This window comes from Hypanus sabinus, chromosome 1 (genome assembly GCF_030144855.1).
Source record: "Hypanus sabinus isolate sHypSab1 chromosome 1, sHypSab1.hap1, whole genome shotgun sequence".
NCBI lineage: Eukaryota > Metazoa > Chordata > Chondrichthyes > Myliobatiformes > Dasyatidae > Hypanus > Hypanus sabinus.
In genome coordinates, this window is record NC_082706.1 from 162,330,771 (window position 1) to 162,348,375 (window position 17,605).

Here is a 17,605-nt window from a genome sequence, read left to right on the forward strand (position 1 = left end):
CTTCTGCAAATTGGAGAAAGCTACAGAGTATGCATTGAAGCAAGGTTAACTATCAAAACAAAAGCAAGAAAATAATGCTTACACCATCTGAAATCAGTATATCAACAGGGAATTGGGGTTTGTTTGTGGGGTAGTGATGGAGTGGAAATAAGGAGTATTAGGTATTGAGGAATCAGTCACTTTCTACTGCTGGCCATGGTCTTGTCTTGCCTATGCCTACTAAGGCATCAATTCATTCTCCATGGGCATGTGTAATGGGCTAAGTTGATCAGACCCAAACTATTTGAGTGTCCAGGTGATGCGGTAATAAGCATAAAAGCACAGCAAAGTAACTTAAGCCTAATTTATTATCATTACGGAAAAACACAAACCACACAAAATACTTGTAGTGTCACATAGATTTCAGGGCTCAGGATTCTTAGTTATCACTTGATTGTCACCATTGTCGGAGGAATTCCAAACTCCGACTGACTAATGAAACCACCCTGGGTCCTGGACACTGATCACGATTTCAGGCCCTCAGTTGAAGTCTTGTGAAACCAGGAAAGGCAGCTCAATATACAAGCTTCACAAGGCAGAGAAACCCAGAAACAGACAAACTGTTCTTTTGTTCTCATGCCATTAACTCAGCATAGTTTCTTTCATTCATGAAACATGTGTCCATTAGCACAGTGTTCAGTGTAAATCTATTAGATAATTTAATGATTGCTCTTCATCCATTGGTCCACTAATGTTTTGGCACAACATTCCTTGGACTTGCAAAAGAAAATTAATATTACATATAAGCAATAAACCCAAATCCAAAAAAGAATCCATCAAGCCAACCTGACTTATTTCTTGACTAGATTTCTGGTACTCTACTTTGGTGAAATCTGAGAGGACCTTGAGCATTTTAAAGGTGCCTGAGACTAAAGAATCCAGCTGCTATCAGCAAACATTCTACAATCATTAACACTGTTTACCTTGTACAGACACTTTGAAAGCTTACTCACTATTCAGTGTTCAGAAAGAATCCAATTGTCTTTTTGAACTGTTCAGACATTCATCCAAAGCTTTACAAAATTTAATGTAATACATTCTACCCCTTGAATGTCTGGCAGGTGAAAGACTTAAAACTCTTCCTTCTGCTTAAAACAAAGAATACATATTAATATCCCTTGCATGATTAAAACTAATATTATTACAATTATTAAAATATGAAAAATGATCAACTTCAACATTCACATGATCATATCATGCAAGTGTTTTGCTACATTGCTCTTCAAGAGAAGGATAGTGCATTAGTATTGTATAATGTATTTGGAATGATGTGCCCATTGTTGCTGAATAGCTAGAGGCTTGTACTAGATCTGTTTTTTGATTTCATTATAGAAATCTGTTTGTCTCTAACACAAGAACCAATCACATTGTTCATTTTGATTTGAGCAATAGGCAATGAAACTGTATTCTTTTGAAACGTGAAGATCAGGTACCGCAAAGATGTCTTTAGTGTTTCAAATGATCTGTTGAATCCATAAACTGTAAAAGATTTATTTAATATATTCCTGAGAAACCACTTGTTTGAGCACATAAAATATACTATGTTGGCAGATGATCACTACTAAATATAAATAAGCCAACAGTAATGGAATAATTTTTTATGTTTTCAGCAGCTTGCTTTGTTTTTAGAACAAACTAATTTCCAGTTAAATAAAAATCTAACTTCTCTAAACTTATTCTTCTGCACTGCCAGTAGGTGGCAATCAATAAAATACACGAGTAAAAAATGAATTATATGATTTTGGTTTCTTCATTTAAAGTTTAGGTAGGTCTGATTTATAAAAGCTTTTAAAAACTTAATAGCAATAGTGATTTAGCAGGTTCCTTAAAACTGTGCTCAAAGTCTATCATTTTAACTAACAAGCATAGCTATAACAAGTTGGTTCTTTGTGATTGATGTCTGGTGACCTCAGTCACTAATAAGCAACATAAGACCCAAGAATTCTAGTACTGTTAAATTTTATTTTTAACACTGCTTAAATTAAAATTAGTGAAACTACCCAATTAAATTTACCAACTCATATCCAGGGCAAAGAAATTCACTTCATCAGATGTCCAGAAGAATGAGTGCTGATTCATATCCATTTTTAATTGACCAATGGTGGAACCTCAGGATTATCTTGGAAGTCACCGTTGTTCCTTTCTGATACTCTACTTTGGTGAAATCTGAGAGGACCTTGAGCAACTGATTTCTTTGCTGTCACAATATTGGTCAAGTCAACACGCTTGCTTGAATCCACTTCTAACTTCTCAATACATTGAGTTGTTCTGTGGGACAACATGATCAAATTAGGGTACTGCATACATTTTTCTATCCATGAAGATTGTACATCTATTGGTGGATTCTACCAAGCTCTATCATTAGTATGGCTTTCATAGGGCATATTATAGCTTCAAATTGATTTAATATTCACTTCAAAAATTTTACACAAAATTGGAACTATATGGGAGAATAGTTTAGCTCATGGAGTGGTGGTGCAGACTCGATGGGCCAAATGGCCTGCTTCTGCTCCTTTGTCTTGTGATCTTGTGATTTAGTAAAACTTTCAAGGTCATCAAAGACAGGCTGCAGCTTAAGCAAATGTCATTTGCTCCATATGTTCCAGTTCAACTTGCATTATATCAATTGTACATTATCCACATGCCAAAAGCAAAGATATTACTTAGAGTCAAGATATCTGAACTATGAAAGGATTAGAAACCATTATGCATTGATTCCTCCCCAGATATTTCTGAACACATTTTTAGCAGTGGATAGGGGAAGAAGCCAATGGCCTAAAACAATCAGATCTTCATTCTTTCTGAATTTTCTGTAGTTCCCAGAAATTAACCCATGTTTAATGCGAGGTGTTAAGGTGTCAGTTATGAACTGTGTTTATCGCTTTGCTTTTTTTAAAACAGCTTTTTCAGCCTGGAAAACAGCCTGTCAATGGAGCTGCTGAGTCTGCACAACAACCACTCACCTAGACCTGTGTGTGTGTGTGGATACATGTGTCCCCCGTTTTATGAAATTCGCTTTACATCAACTCGCTGTTACGAAAGACCTACACTAGTTACCTGTTTTCGCTAACAGAACGTGCTTTCACTGTTACGAGAAAAGGCAGCGTGCGCCAAGCAGCCAATTTCCTCTCCCGGAACTGCATTCTAGCCGGCATTGCTTAAACACGTGCCTGTGAGCATCTGTGCTTTATGTCGATTTATTTTTTTGCATCCGTTAGCAAGATGAGTTCTAAGGTATCGGAAAAGCCTAAAAGAGTGTGTAAGAGCACGCTACACTTAGCGTAAAACTAGATATAATTAAGCGTTTCAATCGTGGTGAACAAAGTAAGGACATAGTGAGTTTGGCTAAAGGTTTATGGAAGTTGACGAAGATGATATTGAAGAAGTTTTGGCATCCCGTGACCAAGAACTGAGCGATGAAGAGATGATGAAGAGGAAAGGATAACAATTAAAGCCGAACAGCCCAAAAGTGAAGACGTCCAGGAACTGAACCGGAAGCAATTATGTGAGATTTTTGCTGCGATTGACAACGCTGCAACAATTGCAGAAAAGTATGACTTTAATTTTGAAAGGGTATGTAGGTTTAGGGCATATTTGCAGGATGGTTTGAGTGCTTACAAAGAAGTGGTGTATGATAGAAAAATGCGCAAGGCTAAGCAGTCAAGCATACTGTCGTATTTCAAGCCTTCCACATCAGCCACAGCAGACGACGAAACTCGACCTTCGACGTCGAGGCAGGCAGACATAGAAGAAGGTGACCTGCCTGCCCTGATGGAAACAGATGACGTTGAGATGACTCCCCAGTCTCCTCTACCTCCCACCACCCCAACCTCCAACAACTCAGCCTAACACACCATAACAGGAAAGATACCAACAAAATAGTGAGTACAGAGAAGTTTACTAGAATGTTACCTGGGTTTCAGCACCTAAGTTACAAGGAAAGATTGAACAAGTTAGGTCTTTATTCTTTGGAGCATAGAAGGTTGAGGGGGTACTTGATAGAGGTGCTTAAAATTATGAGGAGGATAGATAGAGTTGACATGGATAGGCTTTTTCCATTGAGAGTAGGGGAGATTCAAACAAGAGGACATGAGTTGAGAAGTTAAAGGGTGACATGAGGGGGAATTTCTTTACTCAGAGTGGTAGCTGTGTGGAATGAGCTTCCAGTAGAAGTGGTAGAGGCAGGTTCAGTATTGTCATTTAAAGCAAAATTGTATAGGTATATGGACAGGAAAGGAATGGAGGGTTATGGGCTGAGTGCAGGTCAGTGGGATTTGGTGAGAGTAAGTGTTCAGCACAGATTAGAAGGGCCGAGATGGCCTGTTTCCGTACCGAAATTGTTATATGGTTATTATATAGGGTGTGGATTTATCAGATCATTCCTGCTTTTACTATATGTTACTGCTATTTTAGGTTTTATGTGTTATTTGGCATGATTTGGTAGGTTATTTTTTGGGTCTGCGAATGCTCACAAATTTTTCCCATATTAATAAATGGTAATTGCTTCTTCATTTTACGACATTCCAGCTTACGAACCATTTCAAAGGAATGCTCTACCTTCGAATAGCAGGGGAAACCTGTATATACCCATCTCTACATTATATATAATCTCCATCCCCCCTCCCCCCAACCCTAACACTCTCCCTCCTCAAAAGTGACAGCTTTTGCGCACCTTGCCGCCTCCCCCTGCTGACGTACTGTATCGCCTGTGTCTCTGAGACTGAGACCAGACACCGAGCGGCACGCGATTGGATGATGGTGGCAGACTTGGGCCAGAGGCTCTACTTCCCAACTGAAATCACGGAAACCAACCTCAGACCAGACCTTCTGCTATGGTTGGCCTCACTCCATCTCGTTTACATCATCAAGCTTACAGTGCCCTGTGGGAGGATGCAGTGTAGGAAGCCTACGAGCCCAAGAAGCTGAGGTATGCTGAGCTTGCAGCTGACGTGTGGCAACGTGGCTGGAAAGCAAGGGTGCAACTGGTCGAAGTAGGCTGCAGAGGATTTGTAGCTACATCAACATCAAGGCTACTGCGGGAGTTGGGAGTGTGAGGTAGGACACACCGACAAGCAGTCAAAGACCTTTCCAGAGCTGCTGAAAAGGGTAGTCAGTGGCTCTGGATGAAGAGAAAAAGATTCCATCTGTACCCCAACTGAGTGAATGGCATCTAGGGGGGTGAGTCCGGGATGCCGGGATTCACTGCTGAACCCGCTGGAGGTGTCATGGGCCCATCAGCGAAACACTAGGGAAAGAGGGCACCCACTTGATAACCCAGAAGATGCCACCACTTACTTGGCTACCCCGCAGAGTCTAGGCAGCATATATCAAGAGTGTAAATAAGGGATATTAATATCTGGTCCTACGTAACATACCATAGTGATTCATTTTAAAAGTATTTTCTCTTCAAGACCTTTACATTGGATGATGAGGGCAGAACAAAGGCTCCATATAAGGAATAGGCCACTCTAGGTCTCAACCCCTTTTTTTGCTGTTTAATTATGTGTACACCAACAACTTTTAACCACTTTGGCTCCATATCCCCAAACCCATAATCTTCCTTCACCACATTTATCTCAATAAAAATCTGTTCATCTTATTTTGCAGTTCAATTGATCCAGAAGAAAAAGAAACAAGAAATATGAGCAGGAGTAGACCATCTGACTCATGACATTTTGTAAAGTGTCCCAGGTTTCCTCTGCTCTATTAGTAAAATGGCTTTCCAATATCCAAGAAAAGAATTACAAAATAGCATTTCCCTTCATTACAAATGAAGTCTGTGTTTTAGATAAACACAAGGAAGTCTGCAGATGCTGAAAATCCAAAGCAACACACTCAACATGCTGGGAGAACTCAGCAGGAGCAGTCAGACAGCTGATATTTTGGGCCAAGATGCTTCTTCAGGACTGAGACAGGAAAATATGCCGGAATCAAAAGGTGGGAGTAGGCAGAAGAGGCTAAGTGGAAAGTGATAGGTGAAGGGATGAAGAAAGAAAATTCTGATACAAGAGGAAAGTGCAACATAGGCAAAAGGAGGAAGGGACCAGGGAGAGTAATAGATGGGAGAGAAGTAGTAAAAGGTCTGAGTGGGGACTAGAAGCAGTGGGGGAGTGGATATTTTGTTACCGGAAGGAGAGAAACCCTCTACTATTTATGGAAACAGATGCAGTCATCAATGGAGTGGAGGAAGAATTGAGGAGAATAACTGGGGAAGGCTTCAACATGGGCACTTCTACATAGCCAACAAACAACCAGGCATAGTTGGGGCCCATGCAATTTCTGATGGTTGCCCCTCAAGTTTGATTAAAGTGGGAGCACACAGAAGCAGAAACTGTTCAGCATGAGGATCAGTTCTGCCAGATGGAGGAGGGGGATTGGTTGGTACTTTTGTCAAGAAGGAAGTGGAGAGCATTGAAACCTTCTTGATGGGTGATAGAAGTGTAAGGGATTGAACATCCATGATGAAGGTGAGGCAGTCAGGGCCAGGGTACTGAAACTTACTGAGGAGATTGAGGGTATGAGAAGTGCCACAGATGTAGGTGGAAAAGGACTGGAATTAAGATACGAAGGCATGAGTTCAGTGGAGCAGGTAGAGTCAATAAGCCAACCCAGACAGTCTGGTTTGAGGATCTTGGACAGGTGGTAGCAGCGAGCAGTGCAAGGTAGGGGAACTATGAGTTTGGTGGCAGTGCATGGGAGTTTGCCAGAATGGATGAGATCACTGATGGTGTTGGGGACAGTTGTCTGATTGTGTGGAGAGGTGTTCTTCTCGACAGGTACGTATAAGGAGGTAGCTGCCACCTGGCCTCAGTAAGGTAGAGGTCAGTTTGCCAGACTACAAAAGCAATCCCTTTGTCTGCAGGCTTGATTGTTGGGATAGGCGCAGAGAGAATGGAGGGCAGTGTGCTCTGAGTTTGAAAAGTTGAAGAGGAGCGAGGAGTGCTGAAGTGTGTTTTAGATCCTCCAGCGAAAGAAAAAAAAATGTTCTTTATCTATTTATAAAGATCTTGTCATTTTTACAGGTATGGCAGAATAAGATATGAATAGTAATAATGTACCTGAAACTCTTATCAGAAAACACACCTCGACAGCCCAAAATTTAAATTTTCATGACTTTAAACCAATACCCAGTTCTTCCGATCTAGTAATATTTTTTGAAAAATATCAACAGGATTGGTGGGCAAAGGCCTTACTTTTAATTAATATCAACATTTATTTGTTATACTGACAAATTCTTTTGAAATATACTGTATATCTTCTCTAATTTGCCTTTGATTTTCAGTAAATCCTTCCTGTAATTTTAAGGATGTTTTACACTTAGTCCATAGCAGTTTAAGTTGTTTATGTTTTGATAAGATCATCCCTCATTCATCTAACCCATGAGATAAGTCAGGGCATTCATCTAAACACTGAAATGTATCGGAATATCTTCTGTCAACAAGGATGAGTAGATTAATGACAATAATCACAAACATAGGTCTATATATTCATCTGCATAATTTATCTGGCATTAAAATTACATTGGCAACGTTCCTCGAGTTGTTTTTAAAAAAAAGCTTCATAAAGAAATTGTTGATAAGGCTGGAGTGCATGCTACAATCATCGGGATAAGAGCCGGGGGTGGATGCGTGGGAGAATGCCAAATCCCATCAAGGGTAAACAGAACATGAGTGAACCCAAAAATTAGGTACACTTAGGAGAAAGTTTTCTTGTGAAGCAGCACTTATGTCTGGAAGCTCTGAAGGAAGCAACTGAAAGGCCATGAGCGCTCTCTATCAATGCTTCTACTTTTGGGAGCTTAACAATGCTGGAGAACACCCTACATTCCTTCCAGAATGAAAACAAAACACAAAATCAAAATTCTGTATGCCTGAAGAGCTTTTCTTGATTTTTGATAAGCTGTATCATGTAAGAGGAGAAACCTACTAGGTTCTTAAGACAAGTTCTGGAGAATGAAGGTGACTCTTGAGAAAACTTTGCTAAAGGGAAGCATAGACTTTTTTCTAAATGGAGAAAAAGTTCAGAATTGGAAGTAAAAAGGAACTTGAGAGCACTCATGCAGATTCCCTAAAGGTTTACATGCAGTAAGGATGGCAAGTGCAATGGTAGTATTCATTTCAAGACAGCTACAATATAAAAACAAGGATGTAATGCTGAAGCTTTATAAAGCATTGGTCATACCACATATGAGTTTTGCGAGCAGTTTGGGTGCCATATCTAAGGATGGATGTGCTAATACTGAAGTGGGTTCGGAGGGTATTGATAAGAATGATCTCGGGGATGAAAGCGTTAATGTATGAGAAGTGTTTGATAGCTCTGGGCCTCCACCCACAGGAACTTATAAGGAAGAGGGGGATCTTATTGAAATCTACCAAATATTGAAAGGCTTGGATATGGTGGAGAGATATGAGAAATTAGATATGAGAAAAAAAATGGACAGGGCCAGTCACAATCAATGTAATAGAAAATCTCAAGAGAAATTAATTTTGGGCATTATTGACATTATTAGGTTCACAAGATGCTAATAAAATAGTGCAAAGAATTATAAACATTTCCCAACAGAAGTACATACACTACTAACAAATGCTGCTAGCGATTCTAGAAATCTCTAACTTTGGCAATGCCATATTGTACATAATTTTCACCTGGTACTGATTGTATAGATCAATTTTTGGGTAACGGTAATTTATATTAGTTGGTGGAGGCAAGACAAAAGTGGATTTCTACGCGTGATTAGTACTGTCCTGTGCACCCCACCCCATCTTACTCCGATCATCACTGACTATTCTGACAGGCTGCATCACTGTCTGGTATGGGGGCAGTGGGGGGGGGGGGTGCTATTGTACAGGACTGAAAGAAACTGCAGAGAGTTGCAAATCTAGTCGGCTTTATCTTGGGTTTTAGCTACAAAGCACCAAGGTCATCTTCAAGGAGTGGTGTCTAAGAAAGGCAGTTCCCATTATTGACTTCCAGCACCCAGACATGCCCTATTCTCACTGTTACTATCAGGTAGGAGGTACAGAAGCCTGAAGGCAAACACTCATTGATTCAGGAACAGCTTCTTCCCCTCTGCCATCCGATTCCTAAATGGACATTGAACCCGTGAACACTACCTCACTTTTTAAATATATTATTTCTGTTTTTTGTATGATTTTTAATCTATTTAATATATGTATACTGCAATTGATTTACATATTTACTATTATTATTTTAAATTTTTCCTCTTTTACATTGTGTATTGCATTGAACTGCTACTGCTAAATTAACAAATTTCACAACGCATGCTGGTGATAAGAAACCTGATTCTGATCTGATGCAAGACACAACATCAATGCAAGGAACTGTATTGATACATAGGGAATATTTAGCTTGATATTGCATAATAATTACCTTGAAACATCTGGGTCTGGATTGGTGCTGGTTAAAGGTCTAGCTGTAGTTTTACTCTTGGGCTTTGGCCTAATAATTTCATGCACCTGAAAGAATTATCTCAGATTAGAGATCCTGATTAAAAATATTTGTTATTCATAGAGAAAAGAATAAAATGATATGCAACCAAAAGCAACCTACTAATTAATATTATGAAAAGGAAATTAAGATAATGTTTGGAATATAAGTTTGTGAATCTACTACTCAGGAATTAAGTTTCATAGGGGGCAAGTTTGTACACTGGGTGAACACAAAACATAGGTACTGCATCAGTCAACACCAAATTACAGTGTTTAAAATACAATACATTGGCAATATGCACTATTGGCTCAGCTCAGGACTCATTTCCTGGAATGAGTATGCTGTTGTAATCAGTGCTACAAGTGGCAATATAACATGTTTACTGACAACACATGTCAGGAATCTCTCCCTGATGCTGTGTGCTGCTATGACCTGGTCAAAGCTCAACACAGTGCTTTTCTGGGAATCAGGTAAGAATCCAGCAATGAATCACCCATAGCTCTGTGTGGAAGGGAAGTGGGTGTGTATGCTGGGCAGTTGTATGTCCATTCATTGCTGACAGGACTCAAGGATGTTGACATAATAAGTGTAGTTTTTTGCTGGAGATTGGGAGCATCTGCTCTGCATGTTGACAGGTGTCAGGATCCTATGCTGTCCCACATCACTACCTGTTCGATGTAATGGAAGCTAATGTCTCATCCCTCTATTTGGCTTCATAGCTCTCCTTATAGATAGACGAACGGCTGACAGCCAGGAGGCAACAAGTAGGAATAAAGGGGGCCTTTTCTGGTTGGCTACCAGTGACTAGTGGTGTTCCTCAGGGGAGAGTATGGGATCACTGCTTTTCACGTTGTTTATCAATGATTTGGATAATGGAATTGATGGCTTTGTGCCAAAGTTTGCAGATGATATGAAGATAGGTAGAAGGGTAGGTAGTGCTGAGGAAGCAATGTGATTGCAGCAGAACTTCGACAAATTGTAAGAATGGGCAAAAATGTTGCAGATGGAATACAGAGTTGGGAAATGTACAACAATGCATTTTGGTAAAAGGATCAATAGTGTGGTCTATTATCTAAATGCGGAGAAGGTTCAAACATCAGAGATGCAGAGGGATTTAGGAGTCTGCATGCAAGATTCCCACAAAGGTTAATTTACAGGCTGAGTCTGTAGTAACAAAGGCAAATGCAATGTTGGCATTTATTTCACGCGGAATAGAATATAAAAGCAAAGAGATAATGCTGAGGCTTTCTAAGACATTAGTCAGGCTGCACTTGGGAGTAATGTCAACAGTTTTGTGCCCCGTATCTTAGAAAGGACGTGTTGTCTTTGGAGAGAGTCCAGAGGAGGTTCACGGGGATGATTCCAGGATTGAAGGGAATAACATATGAGAAACATTTGGCAGCTTTGGGCCTGTACTCACTGGAATTTAGAAGAATGTGGGGGGATCTCATTGAAACCTGCCAAATGTTGAAAGGACTCTAAGGTAGATGTGGAGAGGATGTTTCCAATGGTGGGGTACGGGTGACCTTTTAGAACAGAGGTAAGAAGGAATTATTTTTAGCCAGAAAGTAGTGAATCTATGGAATGCTCTGCCATAGACTGTAGTGGAGGCTGGGTCCGTGGGTCTATTGAAAGTGGAAATTAATAGTTTCCTGATTGGTCAAGGCATCAAAGGAGATGGCGAGAAGGCAGGTGTATGGGGTTGAGTGGGACCTGCAATCAGCCATGATGGAATGGCAGAGCAGAATTAGGCTGAATGGCCTAATTCAGTTCATACGTTTTATGGTCTTATGATCTTATCCCTGTGCCAGGAACTTATTGCAAACCCCTGGTCTCATCACTGCAGCATGAAGCTGATGTGAACTCCTAGTCATCCCACTGCTATGCTCGTGGCCCAAGTGCTAGGATTCTGCTATGAATCCTGACTACTTGCATGGTAATGTAACATCTAGGCTTTAAGTGGGAAAACTGCCATGAAGACTGGCAGGAAGGATCATATAGTGATAATTTCTTTTTCAGTTGCATGGCTTTTCTGACCATCTCTTGTATTCCATGTATGTCAGTCTACTTACTCATGGCTTGCTCACTACTGTTTTCTCAAAGGTAAACCCCGAAGGGCTAGCATTGGTGTTAAACCCTATTGTACATCCTGGCTACACTTATTGTCGATTCTAAGCTGGTCAAACTGTTGCTAGAGGAATCAACACATACAAACAAGCTGGAGGAACTCAGCAGGTCAGGCAGCATCCGTGGAAACGAGCAGTCAATGTTTCGGGCCGAGACCCTTCGTCAGGACTGAAGGAGGAGGGGGCAGAGACCCTATAAAGAAGGTGGGGGGAGGGTGGAAAACCAATCAGAGGAAAGATCAAGGGCTGGGGGAGGGGATAGGCAGTAAAGGTGAAGAAGGAATGTAAGGGGAAAGCAGAAGTAGAAGTAGAAGGCAGCAGAATCATGAGAGAGGTGATAGGCAGCTGGAGGAGGAGGCAGAGTGAAAGTGGGATGGGGGAAGGAAGAGGGAGGGAATTACTGGAAGTTGGAGAATTCGATGTTCATACCAAGGGGCTAGAAGACTACCCAATCAGTATATGAGGTGTTGCTCCTCCAACCTGAGTTTGGCCTCATCATGGCAGTAGAGGAGGCCGTGTATGGACATATCCGAATTGGAGTGGCAACTGGGAGATCCTGTCTGTTGTGGTGGACGGAGCGGAGGTGCTCGACGAAGTTGTCCCCCAATCTGCGTCGGGTTTCGCCGATGTAGCGGAGGCCGCACCAGGAGCACCGGATGCAATAGATGACCCCAACAGACTCACAAGTGAAATGTTGCCTCACGTGGAATGACTGCTTGGGGCCCTGAATGGTGGTAAGAGAGGAGGTGTAGGGACAGATGTAGCACTTACGCCTGCAGGGATAAGTACCAGGTGGGAGATCTGTGGGGAGGGACTGTGGACCAGGCATTCGTGGAGGGAATAATCCCTGTGAAAAGCGGAGAGGGGTAGAGAGGGAAAAATGTGCTTAGTGGTGGGGTCCTGTTGAAGGTGGCAGAAGTTGCGGAGGATGATATGCTGGATCCGGAGGCTGGTGGGGTGGTAGATAAGGACAAGGGGAACACGGCCCCTGTTGTGGTGACGGGAGGATGGGGTGAGGGCCGAAGTGCCACCCACTTCACATTCCCATTCGGATACGTCCATACATGGCCTTCTCTACTGCCATGATGAAGCCAAACTCAGGTTGGAGGAGCAACACCTCATAAACCGTCTGGGTAGTCTCCAGCCCCTTGGTATGAACATTGAATTCTCCAACTTCTGGTAACTCCCTCACTCTCCCTTGCCCCATCCCACTTTCACACTGCCTCCTCTTCCAGCTGCCTATCACCTCACTCATAATTCTGCCTTCTTCTACTACCCATACTGCATTCCCTTTACATTCCTTCTTCACCTCACCTGCCTATCCCCTCCCCCACCCCTTGATCTTTCCTCTGATTTATTTTTCACCTGGCACCATCCCCCCTCTCCCCACCTTCTTCAGTCCTGACAAAGAGTCTCGGCCCAAAACGTTGACTGCTCCTTTCAACGGATGCTGCCTGACCTGCTGAGTTCCTCCAGCTTGTTTGTACGTGTTGATTTGACCACAGCATCTGCAGTGTACTTTGTGTTGCTAGAGGAATAAGTTTCTATAGTTCTTTCTTACTGCTTTATATAACTGATTAAAGCAGGATTTTCCAAATAGTTATAGCAAAAAAATGAGCCCATTTTCACTGTATTTTAGGAAGAATAGAATATGATATTAATATAACTATTGCCATGTACATGAGAAAAGGATGTTGCCTCTCATCAAATCAACATAAATAACGTGTTCTTTACTAATCTGGAATGGCTGTAGGTAGGTTATTGTCATTCACCAGTCTAAATTACCAACTCATCACAACTGGGACACTTCAGCTGAACTAAAAAGATGGTAAGGCAACTAGTAAAAAGAACTGAATTTTCAATGAATCTATACCTTTGGCATTGTAATAAGCAAATGTCCAGTCGTCTGGGACCTTTTGGCAGAACTACTATCAGGTTTCACTTCTTCTTGAAGTACTAGCTGAAATACCTAAAAATACAGAAAAATTGAAAAAATAAAATGTATTCATAAATAAAAGTAGCACAGCACTTACAAACTGATTTTTTGCTGCTAATTTTGTACATTTAAACTATAAAATAAATTGCTTAATTTCATTAAGTATTTTCATGGTTTTTGCACGGCTCCTCTATGTGCAAAAGTCTATCTTCAAACCACAGAGCCTGCAGTGGAGCCATCCTGTTGGCTGGCATTCAACTTCAATTCCTCTGCCTAGGATGTCCTGATGATCGACTGGCTGGTCATTTCTCAATATGCCAAGGACATGGTCCAGAAGACTAGCACGCCTTCAGGGTGTCGGATTTTCCTGGCTCTGCAGGTGGGCGGATTCAAAGTTGGTGCCACTGCAGAAAACTGGTGTGTCGTGGGAGTACATAGAAGATCAAAAGCAGTCAGCTGGCTGCAGGCTGTGTGCCCAGAGACCCAAGATCTTTGGGCACAGAGCTCAGAAAAAGCGATGCAACATACTTTTTACACCATAAATCGGCGAGTTGTTTTGTTATGGCCCTTTCGCTGTGAAGTGGGGACACCTCTTTTTCTCTTGTTAGGGAGAAGAGACAGCCTGTGGTATGTTGAATATCAGGTGAATGAGTAGTCATCGGGGTACTGCAAATCTTGTGTTTTTGTTGATGCTTCGCTGCACTTGAGTGCATGTAGGGGGGGTGTCGATGCGATTTTGCTGGTGAGGAGGGAATCGTCACTTTGCTGCTACTTATGTGTGGAGGGGGGGAGCTGGGAGTTGCTTCAGGGTTCGAACATTTAACTGTTATTCATCCTTTGGGGCACTTTTCTGTTTTTGCGAAGAAAAAGAATTTCAGGATGTATATTCTATACATTTCTCTGACATTAAATTGAACCTATTGATTCAATGTTGGGGTATGGCCAAACATAATTTACATAATAATGATACATAACTACCAAAATGGCTGGAATGAAATCTTTTATACAACTCTCCTGCAGGTAAATAGTCTTGTATTAAACAGGCATTGCTGGTCCTCTGGCTGATCAAATTGATCAGCATAGAAAAACCATTTCTATCACTGATTGTCTGAGGAGAAAAATTGCCAAGTAAGGTTTATTGCAAGTGATGAAAGAGTCAATATAAGGGGGTAGAGAAAGCACAATTGATTTTGTCCTTATCAATCTACATATATCCATTTACAGAATGTCAGGAATGACCTCCATAAGTACTTTTTACGATCTGATTTCACATTCAGACCACAGATAAACACCATTGTATGTCACCAGCAATTTACTGATGGAGTTGATTCTTAACAGATGAAACAGTGCGTAACTGAGCATTGAACTTCTGGCTTACCAATGTCTCAGAAATAATTACTTCAACTATGTCAAGGACTATCACTTTAAAGGAGGTGATGCACTCAAATCTAAAAATGCATTTACTGTCCTATTTTATTAACATGATATTGTGCTTCTAGATCCACTTCCTCAAACCTGACTATCTTTCCATCAAACCTTGCTATCGAAAGCCAAAGCTACCTCATTCCACTGCCGTTTTCAGTCCGCTACAAGCAGATCACTTTTCCCTGACTTAGGCCTCCTGCGTACATCCCAAAACAATAGAACCCACTCCTCTTCAGTGATATATTGTCGGACTTCATTTTCCACAAGATTAAGTACTATAGTCACATTCTTCATCCACTGCAACCATAATACATCTTCCCCTAATTCCAAAACAAAACAGAAAAAAGCTCAGGTGGCATTTGTGGAAAAATATTTCAGGTCAGATAAAAGAGCTCAGACTGCTTCTCTTTCCACAGATGCAGCCCAATGAGTTCTCCCCGTTTTGCGTGACTTATTCTTATTTTCAGATATGAAAGAATCAATCAAAATCAGATTCAATATCAGTGGCGCATGTCATGAAATTAGTTTTGTGCTAGCAGTACTTTGCAACTCATAATCAAAAAAAACTAAGTATATATACTGTGTAAGAAATAAAATTAAAATACATTAGTAGTGCAAAAAAAAAGGGGGGAGTAATTGAGGTAGTGTTTATGGTTTCAGCATCCATTCAGAAATCTGATGGTGGAGGAGAAGAAGCTGTTCCTGAAACGTTGAGTATGTGTCTTCAGGCTCTTGCAACACCCCCCCCCCCACACCCCCCGCATGCTAGAGAAGGCATGTCTTGGATAATGGGGGCATCTTAATGTTTGATGCTGATTCTTTGAGGTATCACATTTCAAAGGTGTCCTTGATGCTGGGGAGGCTACTGGCCATGATGTGCTGGCTGAGTTTACAACTTTCTGAGCTATTTCCGATCCTGTGCAGTGGCTCCTCCATTCCAGTGATGCAACTCGCATGTACTCTCCACAGTACAGCTGTAGAGATTTGTGAGTGTCATTGGTGACATAGCAAATCTCATTGAGAGTGCATGTAACATTTAAGCACTGTTACATCTGACCCTGTAGTACATGGTAGTAGGTGTTAATAATTAAGGCATCTAGGGGAGTGTGCAGCATGTCAGTTTTTGAAGCCATGTTGTACAAGCAAAGTTATTACTGTTTTCAGTTTAAATCTAGGTATTGACATCTGATCCATGTAAATTTATGACAAAATTGGATTTATAGGTTGACGAGAAATGCAGCACAAGGTAAAACGATTGGGAAAAGAGAAGGTGATCACTTTGAATCAACAGGCAGGTTTTACTTTTTTGAGTTTCAAATAGCTTTGATGGTGTAAGTGTAACATTAATTTTACGTGTATCAGTTACTGACCTTTCCTTTAACCATCACACAAACATGTGTTGGTTGAACATCAATGTCAAGTAAAGATGTATCCAGATACCTGTGGAATTAATTATAAGAAAAAGGTTAGAATTTGCGCTGAATTATCCAAACTCAGATTTCACTATGTCATAGAAATTTATTGTACAGATCTATGGCATTTTGACCTCTGTACTTACATCACCTAAAAAACAGCTGTCTAATTCTCAGTGTGCAGCCTTGCAGATTATGGCCCATCAATCGCTAATCAAGGTATATTTTAAAAAATGATGAAGGTCTTACCACAATCACCCTTTCAGGCAATGGATTCCAAACCATCACAACTCTGGTTATTTTTCTCCCAGATTGCCTTTAATCTTTGATCTCGTCATGCCAGAGAGCAAGTCCTTCCTACTCCCTCCTCTAGACCTCTCAATTATTAACACCTCACTTTAATCATCCATCAACTTTTATTGTTAAAGAGAAAACAACACCCAGGCTAATCAATCTTCCCTCATCATTAAATATCTATAACTGGACATTCTGCATCCACTTCAGTGCAATATCTTTGATATAATATGGTACACAGAAATCTACACAGTAGATATCTGTGACCTAATTAATGTTTTGGACATGAGCACCATGATTGCCCTACTCATATGTTTTATGCCTTGACTAATAAAGGGTAGTTTCCAATTTACTTATAATCACCTGGAAATTTTCCTTGCCCTGACTGAGGGTTTGACTATGTTGTGTTTCAGTGCAACATGATGGAGAAGTCAGTACATGAGCTTGTGTTATTATTTCTACAGCACAGACTCTAAAATCACCACAAAAGAACTCACATATGGAACAGGTGCATGTCCAAAAATAATGGAACCCATTACTGCACAACTAATATCGGAAACTCAGCTAGTCTCAAAAGTATACACCAGTTATTAAAATATCCTCCTAAAAATAATACATTTTATCTACAGATGGTTAAATTTTGATAGGCATTCTGTAGTTAATTATTAAATTACTAAGCAAAGCCAACCTGTAAATAGCAAGATCTAATAGTAATTGATTATTTTCCTCATCATCGATCAATGAGAAATCAATCCTACGGAGAAAAATAAAAGAAACATTAATCTCTAAACATACTCCATTTTAAAAAAGTTATACAGTAAGACTTTATTAAATGACGCTGAATGATTTACTCATGTTAACACATGACTGATGCAAAAGGGCTGGATTTTGGCAAAAATCACAGCAATACTGCTAAATCAAAT

At 40.7% G+C, this 17,605-nt stretch overlaps 1 protein-coding gene across 2 annotated transcripts in view; it reads right to left on the bottom strand.

Moving 5' to 3' along the window:
- Positions 1-329: 329 nt before the first annotated feature.
- The window catches only part of dnaaf11 (dynein axonemal assembly factor 11), a 54,230-nt gene continuing 36,954 nt past the window's right edge, over positions 330-17,605 (bottom strand). The window contains exons 8-13 of one of the 2 annotated variants that reach the window (XR_009514023.1): positions 17,371-17,436; positions 16,347-16,416; positions 13,489-13,584; positions 9,430-9,515; positions 2,054-2,307; positions 330-1,124 (exon numbers count right to left, since the gene is read on the bottom strand). Coding sequence is in view for 1 of the 2 variants with exons in the window: in XM_059980100.1 (XP_059836083.1) it covers positions 2,127-2,307; positions 9,430-9,515; positions 13,489-13,584; positions 16,347-16,416; positions 17,371-17,436 (499 nt within the window). In the remaining variant the exon portion in view is untranslated. Of the gene's footprint in view, positions 2,308-9,429; positions 9,516-13,488; positions 13,585-16,346; positions 16,417-17,370; positions 17,437-17,605 lie in introns of both variants that reach the window. The other variant, XM_059980100.1, reaches the window with a different exon arrangement.